The sequence below is a fragment of the Puma concolor genome, chromosome F2 (assembly GCF_028749965.1).
Source record: "Puma concolor isolate L17-30 chromosome F2, mPumCon1.1.hap2, whole genome shotgun sequence".
Classification (NCBI taxonomy): domain Eukaryota; kingdom Metazoa; phylum Chordata; class Mammalia; order Carnivora; family Felidae; genus Puma; species Puma concolor.
The window spans coordinates 1,023,726-1,048,282 of NC_141684.1; the positions used below are offsets into that span (position 1 = coordinate 1,023,726).

General features: G+C 56.7%; 3 protein-coding genes and 1 pseudogene across 7 annotated transcripts; 3 read left to right on the plus strand and 1 right to left on the minus strand.

Annotated features, from left to right (window-relative positions):
* Positions 1–252: 252 nt before the first annotated feature.
* Positions 253–6,511, minus strand: MAPK15 (mitogen-activated protein kinase 15). 2 transcript variants are annotated; one of them, XM_086695022.1, is made up of 13 exons: positions 6,283–6,509; positions 4,991–5,089; positions 4,500–4,529; positions 4,293–4,383; positions 3,641–3,771; positions 3,397–3,560; positions 3,053–3,192; positions 2,262–2,319; positions 1,774–1,911; positions 1,546–1,651; positions 1,207–1,408; positions 966–1,108; positions 253–878 (listed from the first exon to the last, which is right to left on the minus strand). In XM_086695022.1, the coding sequence occupies exons 1-13, from the start codon at positions 6,349–6,351 to the stop codon at positions 459–461; spliced, it is 1,791 nt and encodes a 596-aa protein (XP_086551148.1). In that variant the 5' UTR covers positions 6,352–6,509; the 3' UTR covers positions 253–458. The 2 variants fall into 2 exon arrangements, with proteins under 2 accessions (XP_086551148.1, XP_086551147.1); XM_086695021.1 differs by lacking the exon at positions 3,397–3,560 and having other exon boundaries at positions 1,774–2,319; positions 6,283–6,511.
* A 270-nt stretch (positions 6,512–6,781) lies between these two features.
* LOC147571760 (uncharacterized) lies at positions 6,782–10,728 on the plus strand. 4 transcript variants are annotated; one of them, XM_086694927.1, is made up of 2 exons: positions 6,782–8,906; positions 8,947–10,728. In XM_086694927.1, the coding sequence occupies exons 1-2, from the start codon at positions 8,057–8,059 to the stop codon at positions 9,126–9,128; spliced, it is 1,032 nt and encodes a 343-aa protein (XP_086551053.1). In that variant the 5' UTR covers positions 6,782–8,056; the 3' UTR covers positions 9,129–10,728. The 4 variants fall into 4 exon arrangements, with proteins under 4 accessions (XP_086551053.1, XP_086551055.1, XP_086551056.1 ...); XM_086694929.1 differs by having other exon boundaries at positions 6,783–8,276; positions 8,371–10,728; XM_086694930.1 differs by having other exon boundaries at positions 6,783–8,249; positions 8,317–10,728.
* LOC147571761 (uncharacterized) lies at positions 10,398–18,256 on the plus strand (annotated as a pseudogene).
* A 2,203-nt stretch (positions 18,257–20,459) lies between these two features.
* Positions 20,460–22,207, plus strand: CCDC166 (coiled-coil domain containing 166). The gene is made up of 3 exons (XM_025922948.2): positions 20,460–20,564; positions 20,740–21,190; positions 21,271–22,207. Exons 2-3 carry the CDS (start codon positions 20,750–20,752, stop codon positions 22,093–22,095), a joined length of 1,266 nt encoding a protein of 421 aa, XP_025778733.1. The 5' UTR covers positions 20,460–20,564; positions 20,740–20,749; the 3' UTR covers positions 22,096–22,207.
* The last annotated feature ends 2,350 nt before the right edge of the window (positions 22,208–24,557 follow it).

Genomic DNA, 24,557 nt, shown 5'->3' on the forward strand with positions numbered 1-24,557 from the left:
GATGGGCACCACGCAGTCCCCAGAGCATTTGTGGACAGAGGACGGGAAGCTGGACCCAAGGAGCGCCCCCCCCCCCCCGCCCCCGGGCCAGCCTTTGGTGACGTGAGCCTAGAGGGAAAGCACTGGGCGCTGGGCAGAGGGGGGCCACGCAGCTTCTCATAGACTCTATACTAGACATCTGGGTTCTCGGAAGGGGGTGGACTCCGTGGCCTCGGAGGGAGTCCCTCAATGAGGACAAAAGATGAACAGGGAGACTGTGGCCAAACACGACTTTATTGGAGGAAGTGGCTGGGGGTGGGTGGGGACCTCTCCCACTCCCCCAGAGACGGCTGGACAAGCTCCCTGGAACTCAAGGGTGTGGGCAGGCAAGAGGGGGAGCGGGTAGGAGGGGGTGGGTAGCACGGGGCACTCGGGGGCAGATCCAGGGCTGGGCGAGGGACGCGGGCTGAGCACAGGAGCTAGGTCGCGGGCTGGCAGGGCGGCTTACGCGCGGGGCCCGGGAGCAGGAGCAGGCGGCCCAGCGCCGAACGGCAGACGGTACCGTAGGCTTGAGAATAGCCCCCGAGCGCGGCCCTCGCGGCCCCCTGCGCCCCCTGCCAGGCCGAGGCGCCGAACATCCGCCGGCCCGGCCGGGGCTCGGGCCGCGCATCCGCCGGAAGCCCGCGAGGGACCCGCGCGCAGTCTGCGGGCCGCGCGAGGGGGCGGGGCCGGGGGGCGGGGGGAGCGGTCGGGGGGCCGGGCGGGCTCACCCGTCGCGCGCCGCTCGCCCTCACCCCACGGCCCGGATTCCAGTCGCTCCGGATCAGGGCCTGGACGGCCACCCGGGCGGCGGCCTGAGAGGCCAGGGAGGGCGCCGCCCCCTTCACGCTGGGCTTCACCTGGGAGGGGGCGCGTCACAGGGTCACCGCCCCACCGGGCGCCGCCCTCGGAAGTACAGTGAGAGGGGCCCTCCCCGGTCAACCTACCCACGAGTGGCCCGAGGGGGCCTGTGCCGTCACCCCAGGGGGCCTTTCCGCCCTCCCGAGGCCCCCTGGGGGCGGGGGCTGGAGCAGGGGCGCCACGTCCGGCCGGGGAAGGTTCTCGGCTCCGCAGGGAACGTCTGTGGGGTCTGAAGACCAACCCCCGGGGTTAGTCCGGCGCTGCGGACCCTTGGTGGCTCCACCCAGAAGGGTCAGGGGCCGCGCTCCGGGGGGACGGGGCACACACCGTGTGCGGACTGCTGACCCAGGCTGCTCTGGGCGTCGGCACCGGGCTTCTGCGAGGGCGAGCCCGGGGACAGCTGAGGGACGGCTCTGGGTGAGCGCAGGCGCGCCTGGGCCCGGGGGGCGCTGGGCTCCGTCCCCGGGGGCGTGCCCCCCGGGCCCTTCCCTCTCGGGACGGGGCCGCCGCCCCTGCGCTCCAGGATCATCTGCGGGAGGCGAGGGGCGCTCAGAGGTGGACGGCGTGGGTGTAGAGGGTTCTGGGGGTCGCTGGAGCGGGGGTGGGGGAGGGGGGACCCGAGGGTGAGCGTGGGTGTGGGAAGATCGTGGTCGCGGACCGGAGCACCTGATAGACGCGGCTGCGGTACTCAGGCGCTGACAGCTGAACTCCTTCGAGCACCGGGAGCCGCACAGCCGCATCCAGCGTCTGCTCGCGAGCGGGGCAGTGGAACCTGCGGGGAGCCAGCCTCGGGCTGCGGTCAAGACGGCCTCTCCGGCCGAGCCCAGGTCCGGGACCCAACACCCAAGACAAGACCGGCAAAGCAGCAGCTGGGCCAGGGGACCCCGCCCCTACCTCTGCACGTAGGGGTGCCGCAGCGCCTGCGCTGCGCTAAGCCGCTTGCCCGGGGCAAATACCAGGAGTCCCTTGAGGAGATCCAGGGCCTCCGGGGGGGTGTCTGGCGGCAGGAGGGCGTCCAGCGTCTGCCGTGGCCTGTAGGTGCCTGCATATTGTCCCCTTTCCAGGGCGGGCTCCTCCCCGTCCTCTGCCCAGCGCCACTTAACTGCCTCCGTGCATCTCCCCTCCCCACACGACACCCCCAGGCAGCATGGCACTGATGGCCGACCCCTCCCTGCCTCGTCCTCTGGTCCCTTGCTCTCCATGCCCCGCGCAGTTCCCGCGGGCCTGCCCATGCCCCCAGGCCAAGCCGGGCGGTGCTGGAAATTCCAACTCGCTGGGTTTGGGCCTGCCATCCGAAGGCCAGGGCCCGGGTCTGGGCGGGCAGACTGGCCAGCAAATTTACATGAGGAGTGCGAGCCAGGCTCCTCAGCAGCCCCGCTCACCGGGACCCCAGGCAGGGCAGGACTGCGGCGCTGAAGCTTGAGCTGAGAGCCAGGAGGTCTGCAGGGAGGGTGGACAGAGGTGGTGTGTGGTCAGGGGGGCCTGGCCCAGGGGGGCGGGTGGCTCAGGGAGGTCTGGGGCCAGTCGTTCTTCCTGCCCCATGGAGTGGCCTCTCTGCAGGGCTGCGGCAGTCTGCCAGGACTCAAACCTTCAGTATCCGGATTCGTGCCCCATCCGTGTGCTGGCCCTTGCACACTTACACCCCCCACGCGTGCACTCCACATCCGGGCACTCCCACCTCCATGGAAGAACCCCTTCCCCGACTTCCCCACCCGGTCCTTCCCCTCTCTTGCTCTGCTCCCTCCCCCAGGAACAAGGACAGACCCTCCCCACCCCACCCCCCCACCGCCACCTAAGCTACCTACCTCTGCTGCAGCCTACCTTCCTCCACATCTTCCGCCAACCCCCAACCTCCCCTGCCCGGCCCCCATCCCTCAGCCGCTCAGCTGGACCCTTTATGAGCACCGCTCGGCCCTCAAGGACCTGTGGCCAGGCCCTGCCCGCCTTGCAGACCTGTCCAGTTGCTTTCCCAAAGCCCCCAGCAGCTCCTCCCTGGGCCTGCCATGTGTGGGGCCTGCCCTTTCCGGTTTTCCTGAAACTTTGGACCTTCCCCACCCCTCTTCCCCAGACTCCTCCCTACTAGTCCTGGCCCATCATGTGCTGTGCCCCCAGAGCTGTATGCTCTGACCCTTGGGATCCCCGGTGCCCAGCAGGCCCCTGTACACATACTCACCCTCCTTGGATGGAGGCGGGATGGTCTCCAGGATCAGCTCCAGCTGGTGGAGTGTAGATGTGCCTGGGAACAGGGGTCTCCCCCGAAGCATCTCCCCCAGGACGCAGCCCAGACTCCACATGTCCACCCCAGGGGTGTACCTGGGGCAGGAAGGGGTGGAGGCTTGGGGGGGGGACCCCAGAGGTAGATGTGGAGGGAGGAGGAGAGACACTCAAAGGGGCAGGGCCTGGGGTGCTAGGAGGGGGCCGGTGAGGGCACAAAGTGAGGGCACAGGAAGGCCTTGGGGCCTTGGCTGGGTGAGAAGACATAGGAGGTACTGCAGGGGGAGGGGGCGACGCTGTTACCAGCTCGAGGACAGCAGCACCTCTGGAGCCCGGTACCAGCGTGTGGCCACGTAATCTGTCAGGGCCGGGCCCTCAGGCCCCTCAGGGAGGCCCCCGAGAGGGCGGGCGAGACCAAAGTCACAGAGTTTCACCAAGCAGCTGGCATCCAGGAGAATGTTGGACGGCTGCAGGAGAGGAGGTGGGCTGAGGGCTAATGGTGGGTGCACACGCTGGGGGGCAGCCGTGACTGGACTGTGGGTGGCACCTTCTGGTCCCGGTGGATGACGCCTCCTGAGTGGATGAACTTGGTGGCCCGCAGGAGCTGGTACATGATGAAGCGCTTGTGGACGTCCTTCAGCAGCCTGCCCTTACAGATGACGGCGTTCAGGTCAGTGTCTGGGGGAGCACGCAGGTCAGTCTGGGGGGCCTGGGGACACTGGACAAGTCTGCCCCACCTTTGACCCTTGTGGGGTGCTCAGCCCTCCCCCGGTCGCGGTCCCCAGGTGGCACCGGCCACCCTCAGAGCCCTGTTCCTAACCCTGTCCTGGGTACACACGCTTCCCAGTGGCTCTAGCAGGCTTCTTCAGGCCTGTTCTGTCTTTGTCAGCACAGCAATAACAGTTTCTGGGGTGATTTTTAATACTTTATTTCATGTTGCTTTGTTTTATAACATGGGTAGAAAAAGGAAAAACAGTTGCAAACAGTGGAAAAAGCAGGAGCCTCATGGAGGTGGGCTCGAGGGGTCACTGCCAGGCCCAGGCGCTGACCATGCACCAGCCACACCAAGAAACTGTTCTGGGTGACAACTGACCACTGTGGTGACCCGGCCGCAGAGGGACATGTAAAGGGATCCAGGCCATTGGAGGGTCCTGGACCAGGACTGAGGTGAGGCTGGAGGGTGAGAAGGCCTCACTTACCCATAGACTCAAACACCAGGTAAATGTCCCTGTCGTTCTCCGCCCGGATCACGTCCAGGAGGCGGATGATGTTAGGATGGTCCCCAAGTTGCTGAGGAGAGAGCCAGGGGCTGTGTGCTTTGGGGGGGACGCAGAGCTGGGTTTCCCCCCCACCTTGCTGGGAGAACCTGCACCTGGAGGGGCTGCCAGGTGGCCTGGGCTGCTCACCTGGAGCAGCATGATTTCCCGGAATGTTCTCTGGAATGAGACAGAAATTTGAGCATAAGTATGGGGCGAGAAGGAAGCCCGCCTCCTTTTTTTTTTTTTTTTTTTTTGGAAAGACAGAAAAAGAGAGCACCTGTGTGAGCAGGAGAGGTGCAGAGGAAGACAATCGTAAGCAGTCTCCAAGGCTAGCAGAGCCCTATGCTGGGCTCAGTCTCACAAATCGTGAGATCATGACCAGAGCGGGAATCACGAGTCAGACGCTTAACTAACTGAGCCACCCAGGCTCCCCGGAAGCTCATTTCTCGAAAGGATCCACAGGGATTGACAGACGTCACCCACACCTGCTGGACCACAGGTTCAGGTCATGTCTGAGCAAATTATAGAGACCTGCTGTGAATCGGCTTCAGAAATACATTGGAGCTTCCAGGCACCAAGGCAGAAGGGGTCCCCCCCCCGCACCCCTGCCCTTGTCCTCACGCCTCCTCTCCATTCACCTGGGCGTCCGTCTTATCCCTAAAGGCATCGAAGATTTTCTTGATGGCCACGACTTCGCCAGTCCTCCTATCCACTGCCTTCCACACAATGCCGTAGGCCTGCGAGGACGGTGGTCAGCTTGCTGGGCACGGGGCCAGCCTCCTGTCCAGCCCTCCCCTGCCCAGCAGGCTGCCTGAGGCTCCCGGGAGGGAGTGAGGGTGTGGTGAGGGCCTAGGGCTCCGGGCAAGGTCCCCACAGCTGCGGGCTGCTAAGGCTGCTGCAGCAGCCCCCCCCCCGCCCCCCCCGTTTTTCCAGAAGATGGTGATGAGAAGCTAGGCTCCAGGAAGAAATAAGGTTACAAAAGGGAGACTCAGGGTGGAAGCCAAAGCCTGTTCTGGGCACCTCTCCCCTCTTTCACACCCTGCATCCAGCCTATCAGCAAATCCTGTCCGCTCCACCTCCAAACTTCATCAGAATCTGACCTCTTGCTGCCCCACCTGGGACTCTTGCCTCTCCCCCATCTCTTGTCTGGATCGCTACACTAACCTCTTAACTGGCCTCCCTAGCCCACACTACAGTCTGTCCTCTACACAGCAGGCAGCGTGAGCCTTGTAAAGCGGCACCAATGTCTACTACCACTCCGTGTCATGCCCAGAAATCTCTGCAGTTCCCCAAAGCCACAGGTGATCCCAGCCCTCCCGTAGTTACTCTTAACCAGTTCACATCAACTCTGCTGTTTCCCCACAGCCAGCAGGTTCTTACCTCAGGGCCTTTGCACCTGCTGTCTGTGCTGTTTGGACCGTGCTTTCTCTTCTCCCCAATACCACCCACCCAGTCACACACCTTCACAAACACTCTTGTACACAATCCCACATGCTGTCACACACAAACGCACAATCGCTCACATGTGGTGCACTCCGTGCCCATTTACCCGCTCAGGCCCTTCCTGGGCCAGGCTTGGGACCCACCCATCGCCTTTAGTGATTGGAGTGGGTGGGCCCGGCCTCCTTAGTGTTCTATGGGCCCCAGGAGAGGCAGCTGGGAGCAGGGGACGTGGGCGGGGGAAAGGGTTTGTCCACGATCCCTCTGACCTGAGGCCGCTGTGAACCTAGAGCCAGGCGACAGGTTCACTTGCAGTGGGCGCTGTTAGAGCCCCCCTACAGGAAACTGAGGCCCGAGGGGCTCGGTGGCTTGCCCAAGCCACCCTCCAGTCCACGGAGGAAACAGGACGTGAGCCCAGGGATCCCTGGCCGCGTCGGAGGGAACAGACCTCCGACTGGACCTTCCCCCTCCCTGCAGGTGCCGGGCTCACCCCCTTCCCCAGCCGCCGCTTGAGCAGGTATCTCTGGGCAACTTGATGGTCCACCTCCGCGGCGCACATGCCAACAGGTGGGCGCCCGGGGGGCCTCCAGACGCCGGCAGCGCAGAAACTGTTGAACCCGGTTGCCTTGGAAACTGGGGGGGGGGGGGAGGGCGTGGTGATACCCCTCCCTTGCGCCTCCGCGGCGCTGGCGTGGGGCGGGATCTACGGCCCAAGCCCCGCCCGATCCGGATAGGCCCAGAGCCCCTCCCGGCCGCCCCGCCCCCGCCCGCCTTACTGCCTCCTGGCTCCGCCCCCGCCGCGCTCCCACCCCCACTTCCGCACCCCGTTCCCTCCCAGGCCCCCGCTGCGGTCCCCACGCCTCTACCCGTACCCCGTAACCCCGCCTCCGCAGCACCCCCGACCCTCCTCCCACCCCGTAACCCCGCCCCCGCTGCGCTCCCCACGCCCCCCCTCTCCCCCCCCCCCCCCCCCCCCCGGTCCCCGCCGCCCCGCGGCGGCCCCCTCCCCCTCCCCCTCCCTGGTCCCGCTGCCCCTTTGCGCCCCCCACCCCGGCTGGGCCCCGGGGCCTCTGAAGACGGACTGCGGAGCCAGGCATGCTCTCTCCCTCCCGACCGCCTCCTTGCAGTTCCTTGAGCGTAAATTCACCGTGACCCCGGCGTTCTTCCCTGGGTGCTTGCCCAAGAGAAATGAAAACTTGGGTCCACACGGAAAATCACGCACGAATGTTCGTAGCAGCCCCGGACTGGAAACGACCCGAATTTGAGACAGGAGTGGATAAACAACAGGCCGCTGCGCCTACGGTGGCGCGGGGCTCAGCAAACAAGGGAGAAGCGCCTGCGAACACACACGCTGGACCTCGGAGGCGGTCGGCCCACTAGGCCAGACTTCTCGCGAACCCCGCTGTGTGATTCCGTTTTTCCAGAGCTGCAGAAAATGCGTCGCACCGCGTGGAGAGGCGGGGGGAGCCGAGGGGAGCGGTTGCGAGCCCCCTAGAGCTTCCCAAGGCCTCAGAAGCGCTGGGTTGTGCGGACGCGCTCAGGGTGCACACTTAGGTCTGAAGTGTCTCAGTCGTGTACCTGCAGTGTGTGCCACTTCAGTCGTAACACGGTGTGAAGTTGGAGGGCGCGGAGAGCAAACAGGGGAAAGAAACCCGGAAGGACCAAGAGAGGCCGCTCTTCCGTTCCGACCGAGTCACCAGCACTGGACGCGCCCTCCCCCGGGAAACAGCTGGAAAACTGGACAAAACATGTGAAACAACTGTCTGTAGGTTGGGCACCCAGCGGCGCAGGACCGCGATCTTGGCAAAACAGGAACAAACAAGGTCCTGGGATTCCAGGGCCGGCCTGTGTCTGGGGAGGAGTGGGAGAAGGTCCTCCCAGGCTGAGACGGGGAAGCTGAAGGACTCCATACAAATCTGCTTTTTGTTCCTTTTCCTGCTTCCCTTCTTCTTTTTTTTCTCTTAACGTTTATTTATTTTTGAGAGACATAGAGAGAGAGAGAGCACGAATAGGGAGGGAGCAGAGAGAGGGGAGACACAGAATCCTAAGCTGTCAGCACAGAGCTTAAGGTGGGACTGGAACCTCCAGAACCTTGAGATCATGACCCCCGTTGAAGTCAGGCCTCTAACCGATGGAGCCACCCAGGCGCCCCACTACTTCTGTTCTTGGTAGGGCCCGCACCCCACTCTACACATGCCTCAGAATGCAAACAGTGTACATCCTCCTTGTAAGGGACAAGGAGTTCATGATTTCTCTAGAACAGAATGTCTAAGGAAGGACTGGGTGAGAATGACCTGACGAAGTCATTACATGTGTATTCCAGACATCAATGTCAGACCACCAAGCCAGACCTCCAAGCCAAGACCTCCAAGCCAAGACCTCCAAGCCAGACCTCCATGCCAGACCTCCAACTCAGACCTCCAAGTGAGACCACCAAGCCAGACCTCCATGCCAAGACTCCATGCCAAGACCACCAAGCCAGACCTTCATGCCAAGACCACCAAACCAGACCACCAAGCCAGACCTCCATGCCAAGACCACCAAGCCAGACCTCCAAGCCAGACCTCCATGCCAAGACCACCAAGCCAGACCTTCATGCCAAGAACACCAAACCAGACCACCAAGCCAGACCACCAAGCCAGACCTCCATGCCAAGACCTCCATGCCAAGACCTCCAAGCCAGACCACCAAGCCAGACCTCCATGCCAAGACCACCAAGCCAGACCTCCAAGCCAGACCTCCATGCCAAGACCACCAAGCCAGACCTTCATGCCAAGAACACCAAACCAGACCACCAAGCCAGACCACCAAGCCAGACCTCCATGCCAAGACCTCCATGCCAAGACCTCCAAGCCAGACCACCAAGCCAGACCACCAAGCCAGACCTCCATGCCAAGACCTCCAAGCCAGACCACCAAGCCAGACCTCCATGCCAAGACCTCCATGCCAAGACCTCCAAGCCAGACCACCAAGCCAGACCACCAAGCCAGACCTCCATGCCAAGACCTCCAAGCCAGACCACCAAGCCAGACCTCCATGCCAAGACCTCCATGCCAAGACCTCCAAGCCAGACCACCAAGCCAGATCTCCATGCCAAGACCTCCATGCCAAGACCTCCATGCCAAGACCACCAAACCAGACCACCAAGCCAGACCTCCATGCCAAGACCTCCATGCCAAGACCACCAAACCAGACCACCAAGCCAGATCTCCATGCCAAGACCTCCATCCCAAGACCTCCAAGCCAAGACCTCCAAGCCAGACCTCCAAGCCAGACCTCCAGGCCAAGACCTCCTGGCTCTCAGGAATAACCCCTATGCCCTGGTGTTTGTTCTGACCAGTTCCTGGATGCCGGAGAGGACACCTACACCAGACCACCATCCTCAGTGAAACCCCAGACCCAGGGGCACCTGGTTGGCTCAGTCGTTAGAGCATGTGACTCTTGATCTTGGGGTTGTGAGTTTGAGCCGCACGTTGGGTGTAGAGTTTACTTAAAAATAAAACGGCGCCCAGGTGGCTCAGTCGGTTAAGCATCTGACTTCAGCTTGGGTCACAATCTCACGGTTCATGAGTTTGAGCCCCGTATCAGGCTCTCTGCTGTCAGTGCAGAGGCTGGAGCCTGCTTCGGATTCTGTGTCTCCCTCTCTCTCTGCCCCTTCCCCAATCGTGCTTTGTCTCTCTTCCACTCTCAGAAATAAGTAAACATTAAAAAAATATTATTTTAAATGAGACAAAAATAGGGGCTCAGTCAGCTGAGCATTCAACAAAAAATCTTTTTTTTTTTTTTTTTTAAATAAAACAAAAGAAAACCCAAACCCCAGACAAAGATGAGACTCATGGTCCTGTCCTTTCTGAGTCTCCCAGATGCTCTGTCTGTATCTGGTCTCCCTGTATCTTCAATAATGTCTGCTCTCACTTCCTGTTGACTCATGTTTGATTTCCGTCCTGCGTCCTTCATGAAGCCAAGGAGAGTCCTGGCTGGTCCTATAGGATCCCCTGGGTCCTCGAACCTGGCCTACTGCCATCAAGTCCAGGCAAAGAACAACTTGGCAGCAGGGGGTGGGGCCTGGAGGTGTGGGAGTTGCTGAACAACTCTCAGGTTTCACTTAGGTAGGGAGGTCGTTAACTGCCAAGAAGCCACGTTGGACACCAGAGCATTCAGGAGAGAGCCGAGACAGGTCACATCTCAGTAAAGTGACTGAACCAGCTCTAGACTAAAGCCTACTCCACACCCATCATGAGTGTGGAGAACAAGCCTTGAAATGAACAAGATTATACAAACAGAGCTTAAATGGTTGCCAGAAAACGTCAACACTCTTTAAAGGGACACATCAAAGGGGCGCCTGGGTGGCTCGGTCAGTTGAGCTTCCAACTTCGGCTCAGGTCATGATCTCTCAGTTTGTGAGTTCCAGCCCCGCGTCAGGCTCAGTGCTGACAGCTCAGAGCCCGGAGCCTGCCTCAGATCCCATGTCTCTCTCTCTCTCTCTCTCTCTCTCTCTCTCTCTCTCTCTCTGCCCTCCCCCACTCATGCTTTCTCTCTCTCTCAAAAATAATAAACATTTAAAAAATTTTAGAAAAAAGGACTGAAGTATGGCTACATGTTACAATGTGGTGAGTCTCAGAAACATTGTGCTAAGTGAAAGAGGTTAGATTCAAAAAGTCACACACACAATGCCACATATATGAAATATTCAGAATAAGTACGTGTATAGGGACAGAGAGCAGATAGGTGGTTTCCCAGGGGGAGAGGGGGTTGGGAAGAGGAATGGGTAGTGACTACTTAGTGGATACAGGTTCCCTTTAGGATGATGAAAACGTTTTGTAAGATCGAGGTAGTGGTTACTTAACACTGTGAATGTACCAAATGCCACTGAGATGTATACTTTAATGTAGGTAATTTTATGTGAATTTCACCTCAATAAAAAAGTTACAAAGCTTACGAGGAAGGAGGAACACATGACCCAGACCGAGGAGAAAAGCCAGTTGACAGAACTAGACCCATAAGTGACAGAGATGATGGAATTGGCAATGACTTAAGAATTAGCTGTTATAGGGGCACCTGGGTGGCTTGGTCGGTTGGGCGTCCGACTTCGGCTCAGGTCATGATCTCACGGTCCGTGAGTTCGAGCCCTGCGTCGGGCTCTGTGCTGACAGCTCAGAGCCTGGAGTCTGTTTCAGATTCTGTGCCTCCCTCTCTCTCTGCTCCTCCCCAGTTCATGCTCTGTCTCTCTCTGTGTCAAAAATAAATAAAAGTTAAAAAGAAATAAAATAAAAAAAAAGAAATAGCTGTTATAAACATGCCCAGGGATTTAAAGAAAGACATGAATATGATGAGATGAGGAGTTATAAAAAAGAACTTGCTAGAGTTGAAAAATAAAATCTCTGAAGCGAAAATTCATTGGATGAACTTAACAGCAGAAGAGATATCAGTGAACTTGAAGACACAGCAATAGGAACTATCCACGTTGAAACAGAGGGGAAAAAAACAAAACTAAACTGAAGAACCTGTGGGATCATATCAACAAAAGAGAGCGATGTAGAAAGTATCATTGAGAGCAATGGCTGAAATTTTTGCAGATTTGAAGGAAAAATCATACACTCACAAGTCTAGGAATTTCAATGAAACCTAAGTAGGAAAAACGCAAAGGAAGCCATAATAAGCACATGATAAATAAATTGCTGAAAAAGTGATAAAAGTACTACAATTATAAAAAAAAAATACAGAGAAACAAAAATAACTATGACTTTAGAGTTCTTGTCAGAAAATAATTTTAAGCCAGAAGACAAAGCAAGAACATCATTAGTGCACTAAAAACAAAAAGAAAAATAAACAAAACAAAACAAAAACACTGCCAATCTAGAGTTACATACTCAGAGAAAATATCCTTCAAAAATGAAGACAATAGTTTTTTCAAAGAAAAAAAATTGGAAGTATATAACACCTGCAGACCCACACTACAAAATAAAATAAAATAAAGTTTTCTTGGATGAAGAAAAATAATTCTAGATGAAAATCTGGATTGACATAAAAAAAAAAAAAAACAGCCCTGGAAATGGGATATAGGTGGGTAAATATAAAAGACATTTTTCTCATCTACTAAATTTCATTAAAGGATAGTTGACTGCCCCACTTAGACCTGATAACTCAACGATATAATCAGAAGTCTCTCTCGAATCAAATTACAACCATGATGAGATACCACCTCATGCCTATTAGAACGGCAAAGAACAAAAACAACAACAACAAAGCGAAGCAAAGCAAAGCAAACAAAAAATGAAAATGGGAAATTGGTGGTGAGGATGTGGAACTGGAACCCTTGGACACTGTTGGTGGGATTATAAAATGGTGTAACCAATATGGAAAACAGTCTGATTATTCCTAAAAGAATTAAAATTAGAACCACTCTATGAGTCAGCAATCGCACTTCGAAAAGTGAGTATATATCCAAAAGAATTAAAGGCAGGGTCTCAAGGAGATATTAGCACATCCTTCTTCATAACATTATTCACAATAACCAAGAGGTAGAGACAGCCCAAATGTCCGTTGGTGGATGGATAAACAAAATGTGGCTATACATACAATTGAATATTATTCACCCGCAAAAAGGAAGGAAATCTTGTTATATGCTACAACATGAGTGAACATGGACGTTATGCTGAGTGAAATAAACCAATCACAAAAAGACACACACTGTGTGGGGCGCCTGAGTGCTTCAGTCAGCTGAGTGTCTGACTCTTGATTTCTGTTCAGGTTGTGATCTCATGGGTTCGTGGGATCAAGCCCTGCGCCATGCTCCGAACTGCCAGCACAGAGCCTGCTTGGGTTCTCCCTCTCTCTCTCTCTCTCTCTCTCTCTCTCCCTCTCTCTCTCTTTCTCAAAATAAATAAGTAAACATTAAAAAGACACATCCTGTGCGGTTCTTCTTATACGGATACATAAAGTAGTCAAACTCATAGAAACAGAAAGTGGAATGGTGGTTAACAGGGGCTGTGGGGAAGAGAGAGTGGTGAGTCATTGTTTAAACATTGTTTAATGCGTATCAAGCTTCAGATTGCAAGATTAAAAAATTCCGGAGATCTGTGAACATGTGAATACACTTAATATAAATACATTTAACACTACTGAACTTTACACTTAAAATAGTTAAGGCAGTAACTTTTATGTTGTGTTTTTCTTTACCACAATTAAAAATAATTTTTAAAAAGATAGTTAACCAGGGTGCCTGGGTGGCTCGGTCAGTTAAATGTCCAACTCTTGATTTTGGCTCAGGTCGTGATCTCAGTTTGCGGGATTGAGCCCCACGACAGGCTCTCACTAGCAGAGTAGGGCCTGCTTGGGATTCTCTCTCTCTCCACCCTCCATGGCTCTTGCATGTGCACTGTCTTTCTAAAAATAAACAAATAAAACATTAAAAAGACAGTTAACTGTTTAAAGGAGATAGAATAAGAACATATGGTGAGATGTATAACCTGTAAAAGTAAAATGAAAACATACCTAAAGAGACATAGCTAATAAGCCCATAGTCTAGATAAAATGAAATATTAAAAATTACTCAGAAAGAAGGCAGAAAAAGGAGGACGAAGAAACAGATAAGACAAATAGAAAACAAATGCTGAGATGGTATACGTAAACCCAACCATCTAAATGATTACATTAAATGTAAATGGTCTCAATGCTCCAACAAAAAGGCAGCAATTGGGGCCACCTGGTTGGCTCAGTAGGAAGAATGCACGACTCTTGATCTGGGGTCATGAGTTTAAGCCCCACATTGGGTGTAGAGATTACTTAAGTAAATAGATAAAATTTTAAGGCAGCAGTTGCATAACCTTATTTTCGTTTAAATTTTTTTCTTGACGTTTATTCTTTTTTGAGAGACAGGGCACGAGCGGGGGAGGGGCAGAGAGCGAGGGAGACACAGAATCCGAAGCAGGGTCCAGGCTCCGAGCTGTCAGCACAGAGCCCGATAAGGGGCTCCAACCCACAGACCACCGCAATCATAACCTGAGCCAAAGTTAGATGCTCAAGCGACTGAGCTACCCAGGCACCCCACAACCTTATTTTTTTTTTTTATCAGAATCCAAGAATATGCAATCTACAAGAAAGGCACTTTAAGTATACAGACATAGAGAAGTTAAATGAATGATGCTGTGGTCTGAGTATTGGTGCCCTCACCCCAGGACTCATATGTTGAGACATTGTGGTAATATCAGGAAGTGGTGCTTTTAGGAGGTGCTCAGGTCATGATAATAAAGCCTCATGCTGGAATTTGTGCTCTTAAAAAACAGGCACCAGAGAAATCCCTAACCCCTTCCACTATGTGAGAACACAGAGAGGCGCTGGCCATGAACCATGAAGAGGGCCCTCACTAGATTGCAACCATTCTGGCCCCTTGATCTTGGACTTTTTTTTTTTTTTTAAGTGAGCTCTACTCTCCAATGTGTAGCTCAAACCCATGACCCCGAGATCAAGAGTCACATGCTCCATTGACTGAGCCAGCCAGGCTGGTGCCCCAATCTTGGACTTTCCAGCCTCCAGAACCATGAAAAATAAATTTCTGTTGTTTATAAGCCACCCAGTCTGTGGTATTTTGTTACAGCAGCCTGAATAGACTAAGGCAGATGGAAAAAGATAGATCATACCAATAGTTATCATAAGAAAGCTTCAGTGGCTATATTAATATCGGACCAAGTAGACTTCAGAACGTGGAATATTACCAGGAGAAAGAGGGACACTTCATCATGATACAAGTGTCAACCTGTCAAACAGATAATATAATCCTGAGAATGTCTGAACCTAATAATACATTCTCAAATACATTAAAGTAAAACCTGACAGAACTGAAAGAAGAAATAATCAAGTCAGTTGGGAGACTGTACACTCCCTTTTCAATAATTAGTAGAGCAAGCAAGCAGAAAATAAAGATATAGTAGACCTGAACAATATGACTGTCCAACTTGATCTAGTTGGCATTTATAGAACAATCTACCAACAACAACAGAATACACACTGTTTTCCATTGTGTATGAAATAGTCACCAAGATAAACCATATTCTAAGTACCATAAAACAAAGGTCAACAAATTTAAAATTATTGAAATAACACAAAGTATGTTCTCTGATCTCACAGAATTAGAAATAGATAACAGAAATATATTTGGAAAATCCACCCAAAAATTTGCAGGTTAAACAACACATCTAAATAAACAGTGGGTCAAAGAAGAAATCACAAGGGAAGTTAGAAACTATTTTGAGCTGGAAGATAATGAGAACGTGAGGTGAGAATGTGCTGGGTGCAGCTAAACTGCACTTAGAGGGGAATTTATAGTTGTAAATGCTCATGTTAGAAAAGACAAAAATTTTAGTTTCCACCTTAAAAGGCTAGAAAAAGACAACAAATTTAAACCCCAAATAGGTAGAAAGAATGAAGTAATGATAAGAGTACGAATCATTGAAATGCAGTGTATAAGCATGAGAAAAAAACCAATACAATTAAAAGCTGATTCTTTAGGTAAATTGAATACAATCTAAGGAGACTCATTAGGGCTAAGAAAGAAATTACCAATGTCAGGAATGAAAGACAGTACATTCCTACAAATTCTTCAAACGTTAGAAAGATAACAAGAGTTTATTAGGAACAACCTCACATCAATTGATTTGATAACTTAGCTGAAACGGCAAATCTACTGAACAAGTGGGAGCATTCCCCAGATATACTCAAGAACAAACATAAATACGGATGGAAGAGCTATAAGCCCACCAGGACTGAGGGCAGAGGAGAAGGCACAGGCATGGGCACAGAGGGAGGGCTCATAGCTAGTTGCCCAGCCTGCAGGAAAATAGACCCGGTCCCACTGATGAAGAGCCCAAGGCCCGGAGAGGGCAGCAGGATCCTTCATGAGCTGGGTTAGCGGGAGCCTCTTCCCAGTCCTGTGCACCTGCTGAGGGCGGCTGGCATCAGGGCACCAAAGATATGTGACAACTGACAGGCCGGTCCCTCTTTGCCTCGCCTTCCCCCACGAACCCCAAGCTAGAGGCGTTCCTGACCCTGCCGTTTGGCCACCGAGAGTGTAGTCACTAAGCAAAATCAGACCGACATCAGGGAGCTTCAGCATAAAGAATTCTGCTGAGTGAACTTCATTACATGTAATTATTAAGACAGTTTTTCAATGGGCATTTGATTCATCCATTAGTTGGTATCTTTTAAAGCTGCTGTTACGTGTATTCTCATGGGGCCGCATGTCTGCAAAGCGCCACGGTGCCTTGTCCAAACATTACCCCTGCGGATGTAAATTTGGGCAAAAGAGTTTACTTTCTCATCGATTGTTAGCCGACAGCCAATTTTGTTGCACGCGGTCGTCACCCTCGGCTTCGTTTGGAGTGCATCATCAACTGGAGTATTTATTAGGAGTTAGCTAAAAAGCGGACTGTGTAGTTCGTTTTTAGCTGACACGTGGGAGAATCACGGCAGCTTGGGGAGGCCTTGTCCAGAAGGCCCAGAGCCAGCAGGGAGCGGGTGTGTGGCAGGTCAAAGTCCCCAGGGTGAAAGGATGTGGCGGGAACTTCCTGCTTCATCCATTGCCGGCCTCCTTGTAGCTCAGGAGACCAAACTCACTCGGTCCCCACCTCCCAGGCCGCGTCCTCTCATCGTCCATGTGCGTGCGCCCCACCCCCACCCCCCAGGGTCAAAGTCTGAGACATAGCACAGCTGTGTCCACACCTGCGTCACAGCTGTAGCCACTGTCCCATGCACAGCCTCTCCCACGCTGCTGGAATGGGCCTGGTACAGTCCTCCAGCACCTGGGTCTCCAGAGCCATCCTGTCCTCTCTCCTGGTCCTGGCACGGGCTATGGACTCAGGTACTCCAGGTCACTCCAGGAAGCCACGTTGAGGGTATAGATGTGGTTGTCTCTGAGATCACGAGTCCGACTCGGGAATGAGGGTCCCGGAGGAGGTGTGCCCTTGGCTGGGCTCCCCCTCAGAGCTGTCTCTCAGGGGCATCTCTGAGCCAGCCTGCAGACGTGGGTGTGGGCATCGCCACTGGGGCCTGCGGGGGGGCTCTGGACACTGGGCATCCTTCTGTCTGTCATCCTTTTCCTCACAAACAGAGGTAGTGGGCATTCCTGGGGAGGGGGGACATGCCGGCTGACCTAGGCCACACCCCAAGCCCCAGTCTACCTGGCTTGACCCCCTCAGCGTGGGGGGGGGGGCAAGCCCACAGGCCCTCCCTGGGTCCCAGAGAGGCCTTTCAAAGCTCATTAGCCTGCCCTCAAGCTGTGACCCCGCTGACCTTGAGCAGGCCAGACCCAAGGCTCACCACAGCAGCATCACCACGAGCCCCACCCGGCCTTCGCGTGCTCCCTGCACCCACCAGCGATTCCTGCGGGCCGGGGCCTGTCTTGGCTCCTGTGAAGCTGTGGCAGGCCGGCCAGGGCCCTCACGGCACCTGCACCGTGTGTCGGGGAGGGCAGAGCGCTTCCTCCAGGGGCAGCCGTGGCTGTGGGAGCCGACGCACCTCGTGGCCGGATCTGGGCTTTCCGCCTGGGGCTGACTGTGAGGCTGGCGTGGGTCTGGCACCGGTTCCAAGGTACCTGGGGTGAAGGGAAGGCCACTTGAGGAAGAAGGGTCTCTGCCTGGTGCCCAGCCTAAAGCCAATTCCCGGAGCTGGGGGTGGAGGGGCAGGCCCGCAGGTGGTACCCAAATTAGGACACAGGCGAGGGGACAGATTTGGTCCCCCCCAGGGCCCAGAGAACAGCCAGGCCTGGGCTCCCCAGGGCTTGACCCCAGCCAGAGGACACACTGGGTAGATAGGCTCTCCTGCTGGACTTTGCTCCTGCCCACCATCCCCTTTGTGGTGGTGATCACCATCAGCGCCCCCCCCCCCCACCCCGTGCTTCTGGTCAAGAGGGGAGGTACTGCTGGGGTGGGGCTGGAGCATCCCTACCACCGGGCTCCCCAGGGTCCCCTCCTCTGACCACTGTTCAGTATCTGGCTGTCCTGAGTGTCAGCCTCCCACCCACAGCTGAGCTTCCAGAACCGGTTTTGGTGTCGCCTGAATCCACCCATTCTACGGGTCCAGCTGGCATTGGCAGGTAGAAGGGTCGCGGGCGCCAGGCATGTGCCGGCCTCAGGCTGCTGTGGGGTGGGTCCAGTGGCTGGCTCTGCCCCTTGCATCAGGACACAGGGCAGGGGTGGGGGGAAGCTTTGGCAAGAGGCGGTAAACGGCAGGAAGAGGCCACCAATGCCTAAGTCACAGCCCTCGTGACTCCAGGGGTCCTGGGACAAAAACAAAATCACCTTGTGCCTCAGTTTCTCCATCTGTGAAATAGAGGCGGAGGCTGCTGGCAGCGCTCACCCCGGGGGTCAAGCACAGCCCAACCCCACCACCGGCTACTCCTGAGGAAGGGGGCTCACCCCAAGTCTCAGAAGCTGAGTAGGGAGGGCGTCCAAGGCAGAAGCCACAGCGAGACGGGGGCAGGTGAGTGGGCCTTTGAGAAGCTCGCCTGCGGGTGGGGGGGTGTGGCCGCGTGTGCGGTGGGTACTGAGTACCCTGCCGAGTCGTGTGAGCTTCAATCCAAGAAACTGCCTTGGGGGTCCGCGGCAAGCCCCCAGCAGAGAGCTGGGCAGGGGCAGCCTGGGCGGAAGCTGAGCAGACAGCTAGCCCACCCCCCTCTCTCCCAGTGTCTTTCCAGCTCGGTGTTCTCCCAAGAGGTGAGTGACCCCTCACCCCACACCCTCCTCAGCCTGAGTCTGAGGGAGACACAGTCTTGGCCCCACCACCCTATTCACGGAGGGAGGGGGGAAGAACCCCAAGGAGGGGGGAGAAATATCATGGGTAAAGCCTGACTTTGACTCTGAGCCCTCGGAGGTTAGCTGTCTCTGTGCGCGGCGCTGGGACCCGGTGGACGCCAGAGGCACCCCTGCGGCCAACACTGGAAAGGCCCCTGGTTGGGGGTGCATCTCGGCCTGCCTCCAGGCCAGGCACTGTGCCTGGAACCATCCATGTGCCCCGAGGCCTGCGGCGCGTAGCAAGCGCGAGGCAGCAGAGGAAACGGGGTCCTAGCTTTCCGCTAAATGGCGTGGGTGGGCGGTGAAGCCCGGCGCCCAGCGGCCGAGACTCCGCCGGGGACGGAAGTGGGGGAGCCGCGGGGGAGGGGCGGGGCCGGAGCCGATCCGGGGTTGGGCGTGGCTTGAGGGCGGGGAGAGCGGGACGCGGGCTGCGGGCGAGGCCGGGGCTGCGCCCAGAAGGGGGGTGATCCGGATGCACCCCCGCGGCTCTCCAGACTATTCCGTGGACATTGCAGTATTGGGAAGAAGCGAGTCTCGAGGAACGCGGAGGCAGAAGAGAACAAAACGCTCGGCGGACCTGTCCTGGGAGGAGGCATTTGTCAGCCGTAAAGCGGAGACAAATCCGCGGGAAGTACGGGGGCTGGGACGACTTAAAATCCTCTGCGCATGGAGTCCCTCGCCTCGCACCAGAAATTAAAAGACCGAGGCCAACCAGACACACACACACACACACACACACACGCCCGGGAGGGGCTGGGGGGGGGAGGGGGGAGAGCAGGCCTCCGCTCCTCGCGGCCTGTGTAGCAATCTGGCAAATGGGGGCGGTGGCCCCGCGTGGCCTCGAGGGTGGCCAGGGAGAGGAGCGCAGGCGTCTGCCCCGGAAGCAGAGGCCCTGGTTGGAAGCGCCAGGTCCTAGAGATAGAACAGACATCCTCACTGGCTCCGTGGAGCCCCCACTGCAGGGCCTCGGGTGCTTTTCACCCTGATTCTACTTGGTCTTTTCTTACATTCCTGTGAAGTTAGATACCAATTTCCTATTAAAAACACCGTATCTGGGGCGCTTGGGTGGCTCAGTTGGTTGGGCGTCCGACTTCGGCCCAGGTCATGATCTCGCAGTCTGTGAGTTCCAGCCCCGCGTCGGGCTCTGTGCTGACAGCTCAGAGCCTGGAGCCTGCCTTGGAGTCTGTGTCTCCTTCTCTCTCTGCCCCTCCCCTGCTCATGCTCTCTCTCTCTCTCAAAAATAAGTAAACATTAAAATAAATAAATAAAAAAGAGCGAGTGGGATGAGTTGAACAGGTGCACACGTGTGGGCTTAGGAACCCCACAGAGGAAATCCCAGGGAGAAATACAGTGGACAACGGATGACATCCGAATGGACACGATCTTCCCCATAACCCTAACTCCCACCGAGGCCCCCAGGAAGAGGGAAAAGAATCACGAAGTGCTTCGAAGAAAACTAGGATCTCCAGAGAAATGATAAGCTGTGGGGAAGCTCTGTCCCGACAAGATATGGAAATTTCACACGGGGTGGGGGGTGGGGGGCTTGCCCACGCCTGGAGGTCGGAAACTTGTGGCGCCATTTCCCCATATGGGGGCGCCGGCGGTGAGGGTCCCCTGGGCGAAGGGCCCAAGTCTCCCGGCACGCCAACAGTGGGGACTACTTGGGCTGCTGCTAGGTCGGATTCGGAAGCAAGTCCTGCGTCCTCCTCCGGAAGTCAAAATCCTGCCCATCTGAGATCGGACCTCTGCAGGGCGCGCACACGGGCTTGTCACGCACCGACTTCGGGCGAGGGAGTGGCGGGCGGTGGGGGTGGGGAGAAGCCGGAAGGGGAAGCCGGGCCGTTGCCCAAGCGACGGGGTGGGAGTGGAGGAGGGCGACTAAGTTCTGTCTCCACGGAGACCGTGCAGCATGAACGCCAAAGTTACTGAAGGTGGGCACACCCCGACGGACCGACGGCCACGGCCCGGAAAAGGCCCAAGAGTAAAGGTTGGAGACGATGCCCGGACCCCCATGCCCCTGACTCTGCCTCCCCCGATCTCATGTCCCTGAGACGCGTCCCTCCCCGCTAGAATTTTCGGGCGGGCGGGGAGGGGGTGGGAGGGAAGGGCCAAGCTGGAGCAGCGGCCTGGGGGCCGTGCTCTCACGCGTGCCCGTGCCCCAGGCCCCAGCCCATGGCTCCCAAGAAGAAGCTCGGGACCAGCGCGGGGCGCCGGCCGGGCGCGGCGGGAGACGGGGCCGAGCCGCCGCTGTCGGAGCGCGCGCAGTACCTGCAGCGCGAGTACACGCTGCTCTCGGAGCAGCTGGACGCCTGCGAGGCGCGCGTGGACCAGGTGCTGCAGGAGAACGCCTTCCTGGACCGCGAGGCGCTGCGCTTGCGCGAGGAGAACCGGCTCTACGCCAGCTACATGAGCGCGCGCGCGCAGCGCTGCGCCCACGCCGTCGTCCGGCTGGAAGAGCAGAACCGCGTGGACCTGACCCAGATCCACGGGCAGCGGGCGGAGCTGGAGGCGCTCTACCGCGGGCGCGAGAACGGAGTGCGCGCGCAGCTGCTGGAGATGGAGGCGCGCGCGGCGCGGATGGCGCGGCAGGTGCAGGAGCTGCAGCCCTACAAGGCCAGTGCGCCCGCGGACGTGCCCGGCGGGAGGGGTGGCGGCGCGCGGCGCCCGGGCGCTGACCCGCGCCCCTGCCGCAGGAGCTGCAGCTGGAGCAGTTGGCCCGGATCCGGGCGCTGGAGCGCGAGCTGCTGCACATGCGCGTGGATCACACGCAGCTGCTTCACCGTGTGAAAAGGCGCTTCCTGGAGGACAAGGCGGCCTTCGAGCGCGAGGCGCGTCAGCGCGTGCAGTCCTTGGGGCGGCGCGCGGAGCGAGAGGCGGCGCGCGCGCTCGTCGCGCACACGCAGGCCATTAAGGCTGACAACGCGCGTCTGCGGCAGGAGCTGCTGCGGCTGCTTAGCTGGGCCCAGCTTCTGCATGACACGCGGCGCCAGCTGCTGGAGCAGCGTGAACAGCTGCGGCGCGAGCACGAGGACACTTGGGACCTGGCGCGTGTGCATGGCTGGCTGCGCCGGGGCCCAGGGGGCCCGCCGCTCTGGCGGCCGCCGCCGCCACCGCCACCGCCACCAGCGCGGCCCGCCTCGCATCAGGGGTCCTTGGCCGCCTCCACAGCCCCATCGCGCGGGGCCTCCCAGACCCCGACATGGCTCCCGCGGGTGGGCTCCAGGGCCCCATCACAGGCCCCTTCGAAGGAGGGTTCAGGGGCTTCATTCCAGGCCCCGTTGCGCGCGGGCTCCCACTTCCTGTCCTCGACCCCGTCCCACCCCGGCTCTCGGGTCGCGTCCTCCACCCCATCCCGCCCGGGCTCCCGGGTCCCATCCTCGGTCCCGTCGCGCCCAGGCTCCCGGGTCTCTTCGCGGGCCTCGTTATACGGGGCCTCAGAGAATACCGCCCCCTCTGCCAAGTCTGTCCCGGGGCCAGGTTCTTCCCGTCCTCCAGACGCAGGAGCCCGTGGACACTGACGCTGCAGGGGAAGCCGCCCCAAGGGGAGCCGGAATCTGCCGGGGGCCGTGGAGGGCGCGCGGTGCTCAGGTGTTTGGTGAATGCAATGTTAATAAAGGTGTGACCCGCTCACCGGGCTCTGGCACGGCCTGCTTTCCCGCTGCAGCGTTTCCGGCGGCACAGGGGCCGCTCGTTCCGGCTTCCAAGCCCCAGAGTAGCCTGATGCGCCCCTCGCCCTGAATGTCAGCGGGGATCCGGCATCCCTCTAGTCCGCAGCTGACCGCAGCTGCTCCGCAAGGACAGAGAAGTCGGCCGCACCAGTATCCTCCCACCAGGGCTGACGGAGACGGAGGTCGCCGGCGCGGACAAAAGGTGTAAGAGCAGGAAAGGAGTCGCACCAGCCAGGAGGGCCAGCGTGGGGTGCGCTGTGGTCAGGAGGGCCCGCCTGCGAGGGGGAGGGGTGTCTCCAGCGCCACCGGGACCATAGGGGGTTTATGTTGAACCTGTTGGAGGTTTGGGGGTAATTTTTAATTTGAACGTGATTTCCAACTTGGAGAAAAGCTGCAGAGCACAGAGAACTCCCGGGTCACCATTACTCACCAGCAGTCTGCTTCCACTCCCTGCAGCCGAGTTTGCATTTTCCCCTAAACCACTTGACATCAGGCTCAAGATGCCGTGTCCCTTCACTTTTAAGTCCTTTCGTGTTCCTGAGCACAGGATGTTCTGCTACCCCAGAACAATGATCCAAACCCGGAAACTTAGTACAGAGAAAACAGTATTAGCTGAGCCACAGACCCCACTGAAATGGTGTCAGTTGTCCCCACGGTGTCCTTTGCAGCCACCCCCTCTGCCGGGGCCACACGCCGCATTTAGTTCTCAGTCTCAACCTGCAGGGGCTGGTTATTAAGACGTCCCACAGTTGTGGTTTGTATTCATCCACAGCCATGTTTTGGGGGGGGGGGGTTGTCCAGCAGCTCTTGGGAGAGCCCAAGCCCTGCACACCCTCAGTACTGGCCCAAGGGCTAGGGGCTTCATCCTGAGCACCGAGGGAAGGTTCTTGAAATTTCTGGGTCTTTGGTTGCACATTGGTGCCCAGTGTTGGAGAGGCCCAAACAGGAGGTGGCAGTGGCTAGGGTGGCTGGTGCACTTCTGGCAGGAGGGTGCAGACACGGTGGGGCCTTTGGGGCACTGCAGAGCAGCCCCCACAGTGGCCCACGGACCACGGGTCCAAACAGCAGCCCCTGATTGCCTTGTTAACCTTAAAAATTAAAAGGCCAGGTATTTTACCAGCAGAAATAGGTTTGTTCGGGAATAGCAGAGAATTGCAATCCAACACAAGCAGGGGAGGGCTAGACCACAGGTGCGGCCTCAGAACAAAGGAGCTGAACAGTCTTTTATAGGGGAAAGGGGGAGCTGGGCGGTGCTGTTGTAAACAAAAAGTCCTTTGGAGTAAACGGAGCTGAAAGCGTAGTGGCTGCGCTTTGGCTGAGCCCCCGGCAGGGCGGCCCCTGGTGGGCTGGGAAGTAGTGACCGGCCAGGTCCCACTTGGGTCTGCAATTGACAAGATGGTGGGGCAGCGGGAGCTCCCCCTGCTGGCCTCCCGGCTCCATTCGGCTCCGTTCGAAACGAGGTTTCCCTTTGTGAATTTTCACAGCCCGCATGGGAGGGCCCTAGGGTTGGAGAGGGCGGGTGGAAGCAGGCTGGACCTGGGCCCGGTGGAGGCAGGAGTTCAGATCACAGGTTTTAAAACGGAGTTCTCAGTCGTCGCGGGCAGTGCACGATGAGGGTGAACCACTCGGAGGAAGCGGGCGGAAACCCCGTCCTCGCCCAGCTGTATGCTTTGGCCAGCTCTCCCACCCCCACCCCCCACCCCCGCCATGAAACTTTAAATGTTCTGGACCTGGGTGGGCAGTGCTCTTGGGCCCCTCCCAGCAGTAAACACACTCTTGGAAGAGTACACCATTTCTGTTTAAAAGGAACTAGGGCTCCTTTGAGATTTGGGGAAGGAGGTAATACAAAATGAGTTTAGGATTTCCTGTGCCGCAAAGCAAGGCTGCTCCCAGAGAGACACCTGCCAGAGGGGCAGGGTGACAAAAGTGAAAGGCTCTGAATGGCCAACAAGTCAACAATTTCAACATCAAAAAGAATAATGGCTGCACTGAATAGAAACATATCAAATATAATAAAATGCATGCGCTTAAAACAGTATTAACACCCATTCCATTGGTCATCTTGAAGGTTGCTAGTACAATAACCCATTATTCTAAAAATACATCCATTCTGCCTTTCCCCTATGAACTGTATTTCAGGATAAATTGGTGGAGGGAAGTTATGTATCGAATTCCATCTAATAAATGCAGAAGAAATAATCGGCAATATCATAATGGTAGTGAAAGCCAATTGGTAAAAGACTGATGAAAATAACGGAGGGTTCAGCTGACCCTCTGAACCCATGAGTGACCCAAACTTTGCTAAGAGATAT